At 47.9% G+C, this 18,067-nt stretch overlaps 1 protein-coding gene across 4 annotated transcripts in view; it reads left to right on the top strand.

Moving 5' to 3' along the window:
• Nucleotides 1–630: 630 nt before the first annotated feature.
• The window catches only part of dnpep (aspartyl aminopeptidase), a 57,291-nt gene continuing 39,854 nt past the window's right edge, over nucleotides 631–18,067 (top strand). The window contains exons 1-3 of one of the 4 annotated variants that reach the window (XM_059647557.1): nucleotides 2,226–2,289; nucleotides 9,334–9,381; nucleotides 13,964–14,054. In XM_059647557.1, coding sequence (XP_059503540.1) covers nucleotides 13,967–14,054 — 88 coding nt within the window. In that variant the 5' untranslated portion in view covers nucleotides 2,226–2,289; nucleotides 9,334–9,381; nucleotides 13,964–13,966. Of the gene's footprint in view, nucleotides 724–2,213; nucleotides 2,290–9,258; nucleotides 9,382–13,963; nucleotides 14,055–18,067 lie in introns of those variants that run through there. The other 3 variants (XM_059647556.1, XM_059647555.1, XM_059647554.1) reach the window with 3 other exon arrangements.

Below are 18,067 nucleotides of genomic sequence, written 5' to 3'. Positions count from 1 at the left end.
CCATGAGGGGCATAGATAAGGTAAATGACAAGGGTCTTTTCCCTAGGGTAGTGCGGTTAAAACAAGGCAGAAAAAAAAACATGCGCTTTTAAGGTGCGAGGAGAAAGATGTTATACAAAGTGAGTCCTGTGTGGTTTGACCTGCCAGAGAAACTGGTGGATGCAGGTCCGATTATATTATTTAGAAGTCATTTGGACAAGTACATGAATAGGAAGGGTTTAGAGGGATGTGGGCTAAGTGCAGGCAGATGGCACAAGCTTCGTTTGAGGACGTGCTTGACATGGACTGGATCGGCCGAAAATCTGTTCCTGTGCTGTTTGACTTAAAGATCCTTCTTCAGAACAGAGTGGGGCCAAACAGGTTACATAAAGAGGGAAGCATTGAGTATGAGCTGGAGATTAGCCTCCAGCTAAAATGCAGCTTCACTGTTCAAAATTAATCTGGAATGTTAAAAACTGGAACAGACTCTGGAGTTTAGTCAAAACTTAGTGGAAGCTGGCCTTCAGCGAGGGACTATTGCCCGAATCTCTGACTGCTGGGAGCTGACTGAGCATTTGTGGATTGGGAGGGGCTCATTAAGGTGTAATAAAACAAAACAGGACCTGCTGGTGCACAAAGAATTCATAAACAAGACAATATCGCAAACAAAGTGCAGTCGTAGGGAATTCACTGTAGGATGTGCTGCTTTGTGCCTTCAATTCTTTGTCATCAATCGTTTTACAGGTAAGCAGTTCACTGAATGCACTAAAACTAAAGCTAAGATGAAATGGATAGTTAAAAGATTAATAGTTACAGAAGAGGTTGTGTACATATACAGCCATTAATCAATCCAGTGCATTAAACGGTGCTCAACCAGGAAGGCAACGTACCTGACCTGAAATACAGCAGAGATTGTGAAGATCAGTGCAGTAAAGACCAGGGTCCGGAGGTCCCTTGATGTGAAGGAGCCGGTGTGGGACTGGGATGGACAAGGTCAGAAATCACATGACACCAGGTCATAGTCCAACAGGCTTATTTGAAACCACAAGCTTTCAGAGCACTGCCCCTTTGTCAGGTGAAGTGGCAAGCATTTCAGACTGTGGGGCTGAGGGGACAGTTATCCATCATAGCTAGGACAGAAATGCAAATCCTGAACTCATGCCAGCCAGAACGGCTATCCCTGTAGTGGCAGAAAGCATCTCAGCTAGGAAGCGAGGCTGAAGCTTAAAGTCACCATGGTCTACGGTGCTGATTTTTTATTCAAGAGAAACGGCTGGTAATATTTTAACCTGACGTCCACTGCATTGCAGATGAGGGGAGAAGCTGAGAAGGAGAGTCTTTCATGGTAACCACACTGTTGGCGTCACTCTGTATTGCCAACTAGCTATCCAGCCAGCTGAGCTAAAGGACAGGCTAGGTATCCTTGGATCAGAGATGGCCAAGGGAGAATCTGATTGAAGTCAACAAGATCATGAGGGACATAGATATGGTGCATAAGAATAAAATTTTGCTCCCAGCAGAGCGGTTGGTTACCAGGGATCATAGGTTTAAGATGAAGAGTCGGCGGATTAGAATCGTAGAATCAATCACAGAATCCCTATAGTGTGGAAGCAGACCATTCAGCCCATCGAGTTCACACCAACCCTCTTGAGACCCTCTGCTGAGATGGGCTTTGAGGAAAATTTTTCCACCCAGCGGTTTGGGAAATATATGGAACTCATTTCCTGAAAGTGTGGTCGAAGCAGGAACGATCACTGTATTTATGAAACATTTAGATGATCATTGGAAGTTCCATGACATAAAGGCTACGTGCCAAGTGCTGGAAAATGGGATTAGACTGATGGATGCTGGATGACCAGTGCAGACATGATGGGCTCAAGGATCTCCGTGAATGCTGTAATGCTTCTTGACTATGACTCTATGCTAAGTTACCGCTTCTCTCCCAATGAATAAGAGTGACCAACTCCTCCCAGGACATTTAGAGTGACAATGCCCCCCCCATCTCCCCCAGGGACAGTCAGAGACTATCCCTCCCCAAGGGACACCACCGCCCCCGCCCCGAGACAGTCAGTGACCATCCCCTCCCCAAGGGACAATCAGAGGGACACCCCACCCCCAGGGGCAGTCAGTGACCTCCCCCTCCCCAAGGAGCAATCAGTGGGACCCTACAATTCCCAGTGACATTGAGTGGGCCCACCCCCCGAAGGGAGGGGCATGATTGACAGATGGGGGAGGGGCGTGCTGCAGTTCCTCCTCCAGGACGGCGGGTGTCGCTGCGGCCGGCGGTGGCGGGGAGACAGCGCGATGCAGGTCGGAGCGGGTTTGGTTGGGGGGGGGGCAGCCCCCGGAGAGAGGGTGGCGGGGGGTGTGTGTGTGTGAGGGGAGGCAGAGAGAGCCCGGCCTCAGGGCCCCGGGGGTAACGGTGCAGGCCCGTGGCCGCATCCCTGGATCGGGGCCCCTCACAGCCCTCTCCCCCTCACGGGGGCGGGGGGAGCGAGTGGATCACCCACCGGGGCGTGAGGGGATTACTGGGGGAATGGGGGGAGTGGATCACCCACCGGGGGAGTGAGGGGATTACTGGGGGAATGGGGGGAGTGGATCACCCACCGGGGGAGTGAGGGGTTTACTGGGGGGAGTGGATCACCCACCGGGGGAGTGAGGGGATTACTGGGGGAATGGGGGGAGTGGATCACCCACCGGGGGAGTGAGGGGTTTACTGGGGGAATGGGGGGAGTGGATCACCCACCGGGGGAGTGAGGGGATTACTGGGGGAATGGGGGGAGTGGATCACCCACCGGGGGAGTGAGGGGATTACTGGGGGAATGGGGGGAGTGGATCACCCACCGGGGGAGTGAGGGGATTACTGGGGGAATGGGGGGAGTGGATCACCCACCGGGGGAGTGAGGGGTTTACTGGGGGAATGGGGGGAGTGGATCACCCACCGGGGGAGTGAGGGGTTTACTGGGGGAATGGGGGGAGTGGATCACCCACCGGGGGAGTGAGGGGATTACTGGGGGAATGGGGGGAGTGGATCACCCACCGGGGGAATGGGGGAGTGGATCACCCACCGGGGGAGTGAGGGGATTACTGGGGGAATGGGGGAAGTGGATCACCCACCGGGGGAGTGAGGGGTTTAGTGGGGGAATGGGGGGAGTGGATCACCCACCGGGGGAGTGAGGGGATTACTGGGGGGTGTGAGTGGATCATCCACTGGGGAGGGGGAGTGTGTGGATCACCCCTGGCGGGGGGGGGATTACTGGGGGTGTGAGTGGATCACCCACCGGGGCGTGAGGGGATTACTGGGGGAATAGGGGGAGTGGATCACCTACCGGGGGAGTGAGGGGATTATGGGGGAGTGGATCACCCACCGGGGAGTGAGGGGATTACTGGGGGTGTGAGTGGATCACCCACCGCGGGGTGAGGGGATTGCAGGGGGAATGGGGGGTGTGGGTGGATCATCCACCAGGGAGGGGGAGTGTGTGAATCACCCACGGCGGGGGGGTTGGATTACTGGGGGAATGGGGGGAGTGGGTCACCCACCGGGGGAGAGGATTACTGGGGGAATGGGGGGAGTGGGTCACCCACCGGGGGAGAGGATTACTGGGGGAATGGGGGGAGTGGGTCACCCACCGGGGGAGAGGATTACTGGGGGAATGGGGGGAGTGTGTGGATGACCCACAGTGGGGTATTGGATCACTGGGGGTGGATCGTTACAGGGTGGGTGCATGACCACAGGTAGGGGTGGATCACCTACAGGGGTGGTGGTGTGGTAATGGATCACCACACTGAACCTCCCCCCCCCCCACACCCCCCGCCCCTTGCACAGTCATTCATCCAGTCATTCCTGGGAATGTCGGCATCGCTGGCTGGGCCAACAATTATTGCCACATTCCCGGTTACCTTTGAGAATGTAATGCAGTCCTTGGGGGCAGTGTCATCGGGGAGGGAATTCTGACCCAGCAACACTGAAGGAACAGCAATATATTCCCACCTCAGTGGTTTGGAGGTGGTGGTGTTCCCACGTACCTGCTGTCCCTGTCCTGGACAGAAGTGGTTGCTGGTTCGGAAGGTGCTGCCTGAGAATTTTTGGTGAATTTGTTACTGACTGGCCATCGTGCCTGCTGTTTCTGCCTAACATTGATATTGTTTGGAGAATTTACAATTACGGAGACAGCCTGTTTTGCTACATTATGTACATGCCTTGTTTGTTTGCCAAGTTCTGGAGAGGGACTTGAACCCAGAGCTCCTGCCTCAGAAACAGGGGACATGACCCATTTCTAGATGACACAGCTCATGGGTTTAGAAGGTACCGTCTAAGGAGCTGTGGTAATCTGCAGCTTTGCATCTTGTAGGGCAGTGAAGAGAATGAGCATTGAAAGTGGCAGATGATATGTTATGCAGCTTTGTTTTGGATGGTGTCAGAGATAATGGGAACTGCAGATGCTGGAGATTCCAAGATAATAAAATGTGAGGCTGGATGAACACAGCAGGCCAAGCAGCATCTCAGGAGCACAAAAGCTGACGTTTCGGGCCTAGACCCTTCATCAGAGAGGGGGATGGGGTGAGGGTTCTGGAATAAATAGGGAGAGAGGGGGAGGCGGACCGAAGATGGAGAGAAAAGAAGATAGGTGGAGAGGAGAGTATAGGTGGGGAGGTAGGGAGGGGATAGGTCAGTCCAGGGAAGACGGACAGGTCAAGGAGGTGGGATGAGGTTAGTAGGTAGGAGATGGGGGTGCGGCTTGGGGTGGGAGGAAGGGATGGGTGAGAGGAAGAACAGGTTAGGGAGGCAGAGACAGGCTGGGCTGGTTTTGGGATGCAGTGGGTGGAGGGGAAGAGCTCGGCTGGTTGTGTGGTGCAGTGGGGGGAGGGGACGAACTGGGCTGGTTTAGGGATGCAGTAGGGGGAGGGGAGATTTTGAAACTGGTGAAGTCCACATTGATACCATTAGGCTGCAGGGTTCCCAAGCGGAATATGAGTTGCTGTTCCTGCAACCTACGGGTGGCATCATTGTGGCACTGCAGGAGGCCCATATTGGACATGTCATCTAAAGAATGGGAGGGGGAGTGGAAATGGTTTGCGACTGGGAGGTGCAGTCGTTTGTCCCTCTTCCGCACCTACACAGGCTCCAAACCCCACCTCTTCCTCCGCTACATTGATGACTGTATCGGCGCCGCCTCTTGCTCCCAAGAGGAACTCGAACGTTTCATCCACTTCACCAACACCTTCCACCCCAACCTTCAGTTCACCTGGGCCATCTCCAGCACATCCCTCACCTTCCTGGATCTCTCAGTCTCCATCTCAGGCAACCAGCTTGTAACTGATGTCCATTTCAAGCCCACTAACTCCCACAGTTACCTAGAATACACCTCCTCCCACCCACCCTCCTGCAAAAATTCCATCCCCTATTCCCAATTCCTCCGCCTCCGCCGCATCTGCTCCCAGGATGAGGCATTCCACTCCCGCACATCCCAGATGTCCAAGTTCTTCAAAGACCGCAACTTTCCCCCCACAGTGATCGAGGACGCCCTTGACCGCCTCTCCCGCATTTCCCGCAACACATCCCTCACACCCCGCCCCCGCCACAACCGCCCAAAGAGGATCCCCCTCGTTCAGACACACCACCCCACCAACCTCCGGATACAACGCATCATCCTCCGACACTTCCGCCATCTACAATCTGACCCCACCACCCAAGACATTTTTCCGTCCCCACCCCTGTCTGCTTTCCGGAGAGACTACTCTCTCCGTGACTCCCTTGTTCGCTCCACACTGCCCTCCAACCCCACCACACCCGGCACCTTCCCCTGCAACCGCAGGAAATGCTACACTTGCCCCCACACCTCCCTCACCCCCATCCCAGGCCCCAAGATGACATTCCACATTAAGCAGAGGTTCACCTGCACATCTGCCAATGTGGTATACTGCGTCCACTGTACCCGGTGTGGCTTCCTCTACATTGGGGAAACCAAGCGGAGGCTTGGGGACCGCTTTGCAGAACACCTCCGCTCAGTTCGCAACAAACAACTGCACCGCCCAGTCGCAAACCATTTCCACTCCCCCTCCCATTCTCTAGATGACATGTCCATCATGGGCCTCCTGCAGTGCCACAATGATGCCACCTGAAGGTTGCAGGAACAGCAACTCATATTCCGCTTGGGAACCCTGCAGCCATATGGTATCAATGTGGACTTCACCAGCTTCAAAATCTCCCCTTCCCCCACCGCATCCCTAAACCAGCCAAGTTCGTCCCCTCTCCCACTGCACCACACAACCAGCCGAGCTCTTCCCCTCCACCCACTGCATCCCAAAACCAGCCCAGCCTGTCTCTGCCTCCCTAACCTGTTCTTCCTCTCACCCATCCCTTCCTCCCACCCCAAGCCACACCCCCACCTCCTACTTACTAACCTCATTCCACCTCCTTGACCTGTCCGTCTTCCCTGGACTGACCTATCCCCTCCCTACCTCCCCACCTATACTCTCTCCGCCTATCTTCTTTCTCTCCATCTTTGGTCCGCCTCCCCCTCTCTCCCTATTTATTCCAGAACCCTCACCCCATCCCCCTCTCTGATGAAGGGTCTAGGCCCGAAACGTCAGCTTTTGTGCTCCTGAGATGCTGCTTGGCCTGCTGTGTTCATCCAGCCTCACATTTTATTATCTTGTTTTGGATGGTGTCAAGATACCAAGTGTTGTTGGAGCTGAATCTGTCAGGCAAGTAGGGAGTGTTCCATCGCATTCCTGATTTGTGTGCTTTGGCCTTAGAAACAGGAGGTGAGTTTTACGCTGTAGAATCCCCAGCCTCTGGTTTAGTTTTTTAGCCACAATATTTATATCGATGATCCAATCATGTTTCGGTCAAAGGTTATCTCTCCTGAACGTGGTTAGTTGGGATTTCAGTGATGGCAATGTCCTTTAATGTCAAAGGCAATGATTTGATTCCTGTCCTGTTGGAGATGGCCATTGTTGGCACTTGTCTGGAATAAATATTACTTGCCACTTATTAGCCCAAAGCTAGATGATGGGTGGGCATAGGCGATGGCCTCAAGGTATTATTGCCAGGTTGTTAATCCAGAAACCCAGCTAATGTTCTGGGGAACTGGATTTGTATGGCAGATGGTGGAATTGATTAATATTCTGGAAATGACCATGAGCCCAATACTGATTGTCAGGAAAACCCCTCTGGTTCACTCATGTCTTTCAGTGAAGGAAATGACCGTCCTTACCTGGAGTGGCCTAAATGTGACTCCAGATGCAGCAATGTGGTTGGCTGTTACCTGCCTACAGCGCAGTTAGGGATAGGTAATAAATTCTGGCCCAGCCACTGATGCTAACATCCCATGAATGAATTTTAAAAAGAAAATTGTCCAGGATTTTCTGCATTTGGATGCAGACAGCTTCAGTATCTGACGATACGTGAAATGATGCTGGTTGGCCATTAAATATCCCCCCCTTCTGACATTATGGCAGAGAGAAGGTCATTAATGGAGCAGCTGAACATGGTTGGGCCTAGTACACAATCCTGAGGAACTCCTGGAGTTAAGGTGATTGGTTTCCAACAGTGTAATGGTCCCTTTCCAGTGCTGTAATGTTCTGATCAAACCACCTTCCTTTGTGCTAGGTATGACTCCAGCTAGCAGAGAGCTTTCTCAGATTCCCATTGACTTGAGTTTTGCTAGGTCTTCTTTGGTCAAATGCTGCCTTGATGTCTATGAATAGAAACAGGAGTAGGTCATTCAGTCCCTCAAGCCTGCTCTGTCATTCAATAGAATCGTGCTGATCCAACACTCATGTCCACCTTCCTGCATTTTCCCTAAAACCATCAATTCCCTGACTCTCCGGCTTCCCTTTGAATAGACACAAACACTCAACCTATTTAGCATTTGTTTGTAAGACAATCACTCCATAACAGGGTTCATCCTAATGAGCCTTCTTTGAACTACCCCAGTGAAAGAATACGTTTCCTTAAATAATGGGGCTTAAACAGCTCACAGGACTCCAAATGTGGTCTCACCAGCATCTTGTACAGTTCATAGAATCATACAGTGTGGAAACAGGCCCTTCGGCCCAACAAGTCCACACCGACACTTGGAGCATCCCACCCAGACCCGTTCCCTTTTAACCCACCTAATCTACACATCCCTGAACGCTATGGGCAATTTATCAAGGCCAATCCACCTAGCCTGCACATCTTTGGACTGTGGGAGGAAACCGGAGCACCCGGAGGAAACCCACGCAGACACAGGGAAAATGTGCAAACTCCACACAGACGATCGCCTGATGGTGGAATCGAACCCCAGGTCCCTGGTGCAGTGAGGCAACGGTGCTAACACTGAGCCACAGTGCCAAGACTTCCCCACGCTTTACTGCAACCCTATTGAAATAAAGGCTACTGTTCTGAGGAAGGGTCACTGGATGTGAAACATTAATCCTGATTTCTCTTCACAGATGCTGCAAGACCCGCTGAGCTTTTCCAGCAAATTCTGCTCTTGTGTGCAGTCTTTCTGTGTATCATGTACAGGTTCCCCCCTACCCCCCCAAGTCCCTTTGTGTTGCTGCTTTCTGCAGTTTTTTTTTCCATTTAAATAATATTCTGTTCTTTTGTTCTCTCTTCCAACGTGAACAAGATCAAGGCCATTTGCCCTGGCCTCCCGTCTGAAATTCAGTACTTTTGCCCGACATTTTAACGCACGTTTGGACAAAAGGCAAAACAAAAATTCAGACTAAATAATCACAGGCCACAGATTATTACAAAAGTTACAACTATAGAATATGTAAGATGACTATTCAAAAACTCAATACCTTAACTTCTCGAAACTTCACTTTAAATTTTTAGAAATATTTAGTACCACATAATTAATCAGTGATCATTGTGGCATGCTTACCATCCTTCCAAAACTTGGAGTTGAAGAAAAGTTCTGGATTAGAAATTGTTTGGAAATTCAGGGACAGTTTAGAACGGATTTTGTGTCTTCCTCTAGGAACATTTAGGAATTCAACTAAGAAAGGTTTCACAACATATCCTCTATCAATTCACAATACTGTAGCAGACTGACTCTATGCAAAGTTTGAAAAGTTTCTCAAATTACCTCGTGATCATGTTTGCAAAGTATTTGAATATCAGAACATGCTAGTGGCTTCAGTGCAGCGCTATCAGAGGTCCAAGTCAAACCCCAGTCAAGAGAATGGAGCACAAAAGCCGGTTGTTGCATACTGCAGGGAAGTGTTGTCAGGGGTGATGATATTCAGATGAAAGGTTAAACCTAGTGCCATTCGCTGTTGCAGATAGATTCAGCACTATTCAAATAGGAGCAGCAAGAATCATGGCTAATGTTCACCTCTTGCACATCATTCAAACAGGTCATAGACTGACTTATCATAGATTTGCCTGGAGAAACAACCGTGAAGGTGAGAGACAACAAGGTGTAGAGTTGGATGAACACAGCAGGCCAAGCAACATCAGAGGAGCAGGAAAGCTGACGTTTCGGGTCTGGACCCTTCAAGCTGCCTTTGTGCAGAGAATCTGCAGTGATTGGAATCAGGGCTAAATGGACTGTGAGATCTCTGATTGCGGTTGTTAATCAGGAGCCCTGGCTGACTAATATAAAATCTAGTCTTTGAAGGGCAGTTCCTTCCAGGCTGATCAGAGCACGTGTAAATAAAGGGTAACTTGGTGACAGGTTGCTGGTCTCTGCAGTTATTCCATCTGATTGTTGAATGAGACTGTCACTCCGTGCTAGAGGCCATTTCCGAAGAAGGGTCCTGATCTGAAATGTCAGCTTCTGTGCTCCCCAGGTGCCGCTTGGCCTGCTGTGTTCCTCCAGCTCCACACCGCCTTATCCGTTACCCACTTACTATCTCCTTATGAAACCTTGCTGTGGGTGTTTCGTACAATGACGACACCCTCAAACATGCTTCACTGCTTGAGGTGATGAAAGGCACTATGTAAATCTGTGCTTTTAATTTTATATCTAATTGCAATGATGGACTGGAAAATGAAAAGCCAAAAGTTAACTTGAAGCAGAAAACTCTCAGGTGGAGGTGAAAGCTTTCAACAAAAGTAAAATGTTGGAACTGGTTCTGCAGGTCTTCAAATCACTTTATGTTTATTTTCATTTCTGGGTTGGACCACCTTACTGATCGTAAGCAAATATTGTGGGTGTGGTTAGGGCGAGTAACCTGGACCATGTCTCTTGGATGGGGTAGGAATGGGGAAGTTAGAAACTTAGAACAAGACTTGTATTAAATTTGTGCCTTTCATGACCACCAGATCCAAACAATTAAATGCATTTGATGTACGGTACAGGAATTTCTGAAAGCAAGCTCCCAGAAGCAACATTGTGACGAGGACCAAGTAAATACTTTGCAGTGTTGACAAAGGAGACACGTAGAAAATAGCAGCATGAGTGGGCCATTCAGTCCATTGAGCTTGCTCTGTTGTCCAGCATGATCATGGCTGATCCTTGATCTCAACACTGTCCTCTCACAGTCTTCCCATACGTAGAAAGATGGAAGAGGAAAGTGTTAAGACCATAAGACATAGGAGTGGAAGTAAGGCCATTGGGCCCATCATGTCCACTCCGCCATTTAAATCATGGCTGATGGGCATTTCAACTCCACTTCCCTGCACTCTCCCCATAGCCCATGATTCCTTTTGAGATCAAGAATTTGTCGATCTCTGCCTTGAAGGCGTCCAACGTCCCGGCCTCCACTGCACTCTGCGGCAATGAATTCCACAAGCCCACCACTCTCTGTCTGAAGAAACGTCATCTCATTTCAGTTTTAAATTTACCCCCTCTAATTTTAAGGCTGTGCCCACGGGTCCTAGTCTCCCCGCCTAACGGAAACAACTTCCTAGCGTCCACCCCTTCTAAGCCATACATTATCTTGTAAGTTTCTATTAGATCTCCCCTCAACCTTCTAAACTCTAACGAGTACAATCCCAGGATCTTTAGCCGTTCATCATACGTTAAACCTACCATTCCAGGGATCATCCGTGTGAATCTCCGCTGGACACGCTCCAGGGCTAGTATGTCCTTCCTGAGGTGTGGGGCCCAAAATTGGACACAGTATTCTAAATGGGGCCTAACTAGAGCCTTGTAAAGCCTCTGAAGCACATCGCGGCTTTTATATTCCAACCCTCTTGAGATAAACGACAACGTTACATTCGCTTTCTTAATTACAGACTCTACCTGCAAGTTAACCTTTAGAGAATCCTGGACCAACACTCCCAGATCCCTTTGTACTTCGGATTTGCGAATTTTCTCACCGTTTAGAAAATAGTCCATGCCTGTATTCTTTTTGGCAAAGTGCAAAACCTGACTAGGGCACGGAGAATTTCCCTTCCATTAAGAACACAGATATAGAACAGCACAGGCCCTTCGGCCCACAATGTTGTGCCAAACTTTTCCCCTAAACCTAAGGTCTATCTAACCTCCACCCCTACCTTATACTATCATCCGTATGCCTATCTCATAGCCACTTAAATGCCCCGAATGAGGCCGACTCCACTACCGTCTCCGGCAATGTATTCCACACCCTGACCACGCTCTGAGTAAAGAACCTACTACTGAATGCAGGCCTCTCTCTTTAGGTTCCCTGCAGAATGTTCTTCAACACCCTTTCCCCAATCGAGCACACCGAGCAATGTAACTGTACCCTTCACGTTCCACAGCACTTAACAAATTGACTCCATCCTTCAATACCGTGAGACTTCCTCCTTCTCCAGCCATGCACTGTTCTCCTTGGCCCACAAAGCTCCCATTCCTCCTTTCCTAAACACCTTATATCCAGAAAGATGGAATACCTAGTCTGGCCCTTCCCTGAACCAGGTCACTGTCACCACCACAACATAGCTCCACACGAATCTGTGCCTGCAGCTCCCCAGTCTGATTGACCACACTCCATGCAGTGACAGTCAAGCAGCTGGATTCTGTTTGGGACTTTCTGTCCCCTTTCTGTTATCTTACTGATTTTAGTTTACACTCGAGCCAGCTGTATTCCTAAGCATTTTGTGAGGCCTGCTGTTCACTTCCAGTGTTTTCACTTGGATCCTACTTTTCATTGCCCTCTGAAATTGCAAAGCGAGATACTTGGTGTAAATGTAACAACAGCTGCAAAATAAATACTGTCCGAGCCAGTGACACCCACAGCTGGGGAGGTTTGTAGGGTTCCGACCCCATTCCAATTCTTTAGAAGACAGCCACATTTAGACTTCTTCTACAGGAAATGAAGCAAGCCTAGAAAATGACCCCTCCCCAGCAACTCTTCTCTTCTGGCTCAGCTACTGTCATTGTTCAGAATAATCATAGATCATAGAATCCCTATAATATGGGAATAGGCGCTTCAGCCCAACAAATCCACACCGACCCTTGGAGCACCCCACCCAAACCTGTCCCCCTAACGTACACATCCCTGAAGATTATGGACAATTTATCATGACCAATCCACCTAGCCTGCACATCTTTGGACTGTGGGAGGAAACCGGAGCACCCAGAGGAAACCCACGCAGACACAGGGAGAATATGCAAACTCCACACAAGTCGCCCGAGGCGAGAATCGAACCCAGGTCCCTGATGCTTTGAGGCAGCAGTGCTAACCACTGAGCCACCGTGCTGTCACCATTGTGTGGTGGCATCATCTACATCCATCTGGGAGCACAGTTAGGACATTGGTTTTAATGTCTTACCTGAAAGATAGCACTTCCAGCAATGCAGCACTCCCATGGTATAGAACATTACAGCACAGTACAGGCCCTTCGGCCCTCAATGTTGTGCCGACCTGTCATACCGATCTCAAGCCCATCTAACCTACACTATTCCATGTACGTCCATATGCTTATCCAATGACGACTTAAATGTACCTAAAGTTGGTGAATCTACCACTGTTGCAGGCAAAGCGTTCCATTCCCTTACTACTCTCTGAGCAAAGAAACTACCTCTGACATCTGTCCTATATCTTTCATCCCACAATTTAAAGCTATGCCCCCTCGTGCTCGCCGTCACCATCCTAGGAAAAAGGCTCTCCCTATCCACCCTATCTAACCCTCTGATTATTTTATATGTTTCAATTAAGTCACCTCTCAACCTTCTTCTCTAATGAAAACAGCCTCAATTCCCTCAGCCTTTCGTCATAAGACCTTCCCTCCATACCAGGCAACATCCTAGTAAATCTCCTCTGCACCCTTTCCAAAGTTTCCACATCCTTCTTATAATGCGGTGACCAGAACTGTACACAATACTCCAAGTGCAGCTGCACCAGAGTTTTGTACAGCTGCAGCATAACCTCTTGGTTCCGGAACTCGATCCCTCTATTAATAAAAGCTAAAACATTGTATGCCTTCTTAATAGCCCTGTCAACCTGGGTGGCAACCAGGTACCCCCTACCATGGTACTTCACTGGAGTGTCAATCTTGCTTTTGTGCTCAGGTCCTGAAATTGTATTTGAATACTCAGCTTTCTGAATAAGGTGAAAGTGCCATCACCTGGGCCGTGGCTACCAAAAATGCATCTCTAATGTGCTCACATTAGATTGTGAGTGATTCACTTTGCATAAGGGCAGGATTGCACTCGACAGTTAATGTCTATTAATTGTGGGATTCCTTTGAGAAACTATTAAAGGCTTTTACTGCTCACAACACCCTGATTCACTCCCTGACAATATCTATGCCGAAGACAAGAACTCCAACTTGTCCTAGTTCCTCATGCCACTTTGTACAAGTTTAGTAAATCTCCAGTCTGGCTGAAGCATTGATATGCTGTCGAAAGTGTGGTGTCCAGAATTGGACACAGTGCTCTGGTTTAGGATAGACCAGGGATTTATAAAGATACAGCATAACTTTGTCACTTTCATATGCTATGTCTCTATTCAAAAGGCGTGGAAAGCTGTAATTTATTAACTACTTGTTTCTGAACTCAGTCCAGGGTTGTTTGGTGCTTCGGGTAGATAAGAGACAGCATCTGATTTTTAAAAATTCCTTTTTATCATTCAGACTATGAGTGCAAAAGGTTTGAAGGAGGCAGTACAGAACGCTGCCAAGGAGTTCCTCTCCTTTGTCGATAAAGGCGTGTCCCCCTACCATGGTAAGTGACCATTTTATTTGAATACTTACAGATTATGGTATAATCATGAGGGAGATTTTCATTGACTGCTTCTGAGTTCCAGTTTCAGAACAGCCAGTGTTCTGATCCCAGTTGATGTTAGTACTCATTGGGTCAGATGCCAGAATGAAATCTGGCTTGATAGACCATATGTTTAATTTTTATAGTTGATTACCATTTTTGCATAGTCACTAAACATTTTCATATGAGGCTGCTGGTCTTCTTTAATGACAGAAATTTATTTAACAAAACAAAGAAGAAACAACCCTGATATTAACAGCAAAGCAATGTTAACACTGTTTCCCAACACAATCTTTTTAGAGATGCTCAATTCCAGAGAAATTTCCCTCCTCTTTTAACGATCAAACTCTGACTCGGTTTAATTTCCTTGGATTACAGAGACCGTTTTCCATTCTTTTCCAAGTCCCTTGGCATGAACCTCTCTCAATTCTGATTTCCTAAACATTTTCAGTTCTAAAAACTTGAATAATTTTATACAAGTCCTCCTGGTTTGGAAACGTTATACACTAGAAACTACTTCTGCAGAGGTGACTAGTTCCCTGAACTAAATGCTTGATTATTCTGGACTAACACTTTGAACCTTCTGTTCTGAAGTCAAAAATAAATTTAATGGCTTTTATCTATTTACTCTGCCCATCATAAACTCAGCAGTCTAATGAGTTAAACCACTAACACTGCAGGGATCTGGTAGGCAGTTGACTGAAGTCACATATAACATACAGAACATAGAACATTGCAGCACAGTACAGGCCCTCGATGTTGTGCCGACCTGTCATACCAATCTCAAGCCCATCTCCCCTACACTATTCCATGTACGTCCATATGCTTATCCAATGACGACTTAAATGTACCTAAAGTTGGCGAATCTACTACCGTTGCAGGCAAAGCGTTCCATTCCCTCACTACTCTCTGAGTAAAGAAACTACCTCTGACATCAGTCCTATATCTTTCACCCCTCAATTTAAAGCTATGCCCCCTAGTGCTCGCCGTCACCATCCTAGGAAAAAGGCTCTCCCTATCCACCCTATCTAACCTTCTGATTATTTTATGTGTTTCAATTAAATCACCTCTCAACCTTCTTCTCTCTATTGAAAACAGCCTCAAGCCCCTCAGCCTTTCCTCGTAAGATCTTCCCTCCATACCAGTCAACATCCTAGTAAATCTCCTCTGCACCCTTTCCAAAGCTTCCACATCCTTCTTATAATGCGGTGACCAGAACTGTACGCAATACTCCAAGTGCGGCCGCACCAGAGTTTTGTGCAGCTTCACCATAACCTCTTGGTTCCGGAACTCGATCCCTCTATTACTAAAAGCTAAAACATTGTATGCCTTCTTAACAGCCCTGTCAACCTGGGTGGCAACTTTCAAGGATTGTGTACATGGACACCGAGATCTCTCTGTGCATCTACACTACTCAGAATCTTACCATTAGCCCTGTACTTTGCCTTCTGGTTACTCCTACCAAAGTGCATCACTTCACACTTGTCTGCATTAAACTCCATTTGCCACCTCTCAGCCCAGCTCTGCAGCTTATCTATGTCTCTCTGCAACCTACAGCATCCTTCGTCACTATCCACAACTCCACCGACCTTAGTGTCGTCTGCAAATTTACTAACCCATCCTTCTACAGCCTCATCCAGGTCATTTATAAAAATGACAAACAGCAGTGGACCCAACACGACCCTTGCGGTACGCCACTAGTAACTGGTATCCAGGATGAACATTTCCCATCAACTTCAGCAAGCCAATTTCTGATCCAAGCTGCTATATGTCCCATAATTCCATTCCTCCGCATTTTGTACAATAGCCGATTGTGGGGAACCTTATCGAACGCCTTGCTGAAATCCATATACACCACATCAACCAGTTTACTCTCGTCTACCTGTTTGGTCACCTTCTCAAAGAACTCAATAAGGTTTGTGAGGCACGACCTTCCCTTCACAAAACCGTGCTGACTATCCCTAATCGATTTATTCTTTTCTAGATGATTATAAATCCTATCCCTTATAACCTTTTCCAACACTTTACCAACAACTGAAGTAAGGCTCACTGGTCTATAATTACCAGGGTTGTCTCTACTCTCCTTCTTGAACATGGGAACCACATTTGCTATCCTCCAGTCATCTGGCACTATTCCTGTAGACAGTGACGAGTTAAAGCTCAATGCCAAAGGCTCGGCAATCTCCTCCCTGGCTTCCCAGAGGATCCGAGGATAAATCCCATCCGGCCCAGGGGACTTATCTATCTTCACCCTCTAAAGGATTTCTAATACCTCTTCCTTGTGAACCTCAATCCCACCTATTCTAGTAGCCTGTATCTCAGTATTCTCCTCGACAACATTGTCATTTTCTAGAGTGAATACTGTTGAAAAATATTCATTTAGCCCTTCCCCTATCTTATTTGAATGCACACACAACTTACCACTACTATCCTTGAATGAGCCTAATCTTACTTTCGTCATTCTTTTATTCCTTAAGTACCTATAGAAAGCCTTAGGGTTTACCCTGATCCTATCCACCAACAACTTCTGATGTCTCCTCCTGGCTCTTCTGAGCTCTCTCTTTAGGTCATTCCTGGCTACCTCGTAGCCCTCAAGTGCCCTAACTGAGCCTTCACATCTCATCCGAACATAAGCCTTCTTCTTCCTCTTGACCAGAGATTCCACCTCCTTTGTAAACCACGGCTCCCGCACTCTATAGCTTCCTCCCTGCCTGACAGCTTCCTAGAAATGATAAGTTGAAGTCACTCTTCCAAACTGACATTCTGACCTTTTTAAAATAATGAGCACCTTCACAGGACTACCCAAAATCTATCTCCTTCCATTTCTTTTTTCAAGTCCAAAATGATGATATATTGTATCACACTGGCAATGATTTCTCGAAAACTCTGCGAACATTGCCAGAGATATGTTCATGTTTGATCATAGACAATGCCATCTAAGTTTGCGCAGAACAACTTTCCAAAAGGAACTGGTCAAGCACCTGAAAAGAAAACAATTTTGCATGGAACTAAAACAGAAGTTGCTGGAAAAGCTCAGCAGGTCTGGCAACCTCTGTGAAGAAAACATCAGTTACTGTTTCAGGTCCGACAACCCTTTCTCAGAACAGTTCCTGATTTACAGCATCTACGTTCTTTCGATTTTTATTTACAGTTTTGCATGGCTTGGGGGAAAGGAAGGGCAGTTGACCTACCTGACTTGCCCTCTAAAATAGCCTAGCCAGCCACTCAATTCCAGGGAAATTATGGATGGGCAGTGTATACTAGTTGTGCTAGCAACATCTACATCCTGTAAAAGAGTACATAACAGAAAACTTGCATGGCAGTAGTTAAATAAATGAAGGGTGTTCCTTCTGTTTTTGGACAGCATTCCAGCTTCATTTGTAAAGGTCATTGTGGTGTGAACAAACCTGCAGAATGAAGCTTTTCTTTCTTTCTCTTTCCATTTCTCCTTCTGCTGACAGGTTATACAGAAAACAGTAGTCATCTTTCTTTCAAGTGCGGTTAGTATTCCTGGCACCTGATCTCTCTTCCTTTTAGATTGATGGCACTTACTGCATAACCCATTTGCATTTCATTTAATAATTTCTCTTTCAGTCTTAGCTTTAACTAACAGAGAACCAAGAGGCGTCTGTGGTGCAATAACTTTAGTGTGACAGTACTAGAATATTTCTGAAGAAAGAAATGTAATGTTGGAGCTTTTCATCTTGCACTCGTCAGGACAAATGCATGAATCCAAATTTCGAACAAACACCACAAGTTAAATGGCGAGAGAAACGGTGCCCGACTTGCCCATTTTGGCAACGTGTGTCTTTCTAGATCCTCGCCTCATGCTGCCCCATCCTAACCATGCCATCACTCTCATATAATCCACCCTCATTTGTACCCGTCCTTATGCCAACCCCATCTCATTCAAGAGTCTCCATATAATAACTGCACCTCTCATGCCATTCTCCAGCTCCTGCCACACCCACCCA

This window comes from Stegostoma tigrinum, chromosome 7, assembly GCF_030684315.1.
Source record: "Stegostoma tigrinum isolate sSteTig4 chromosome 7, sSteTig4.hap1, whole genome shotgun sequence".
NCBI classification, from domain to species: domain Eukaryota; kingdom Metazoa; phylum Chordata; class Chondrichthyes; order Orectolobiformes; family Stegostomatidae; genus Stegostoma; species Stegostoma tigrinum.
This window is presented reverse-complemented; position numbering and strand designations above follow the sequence as displayed.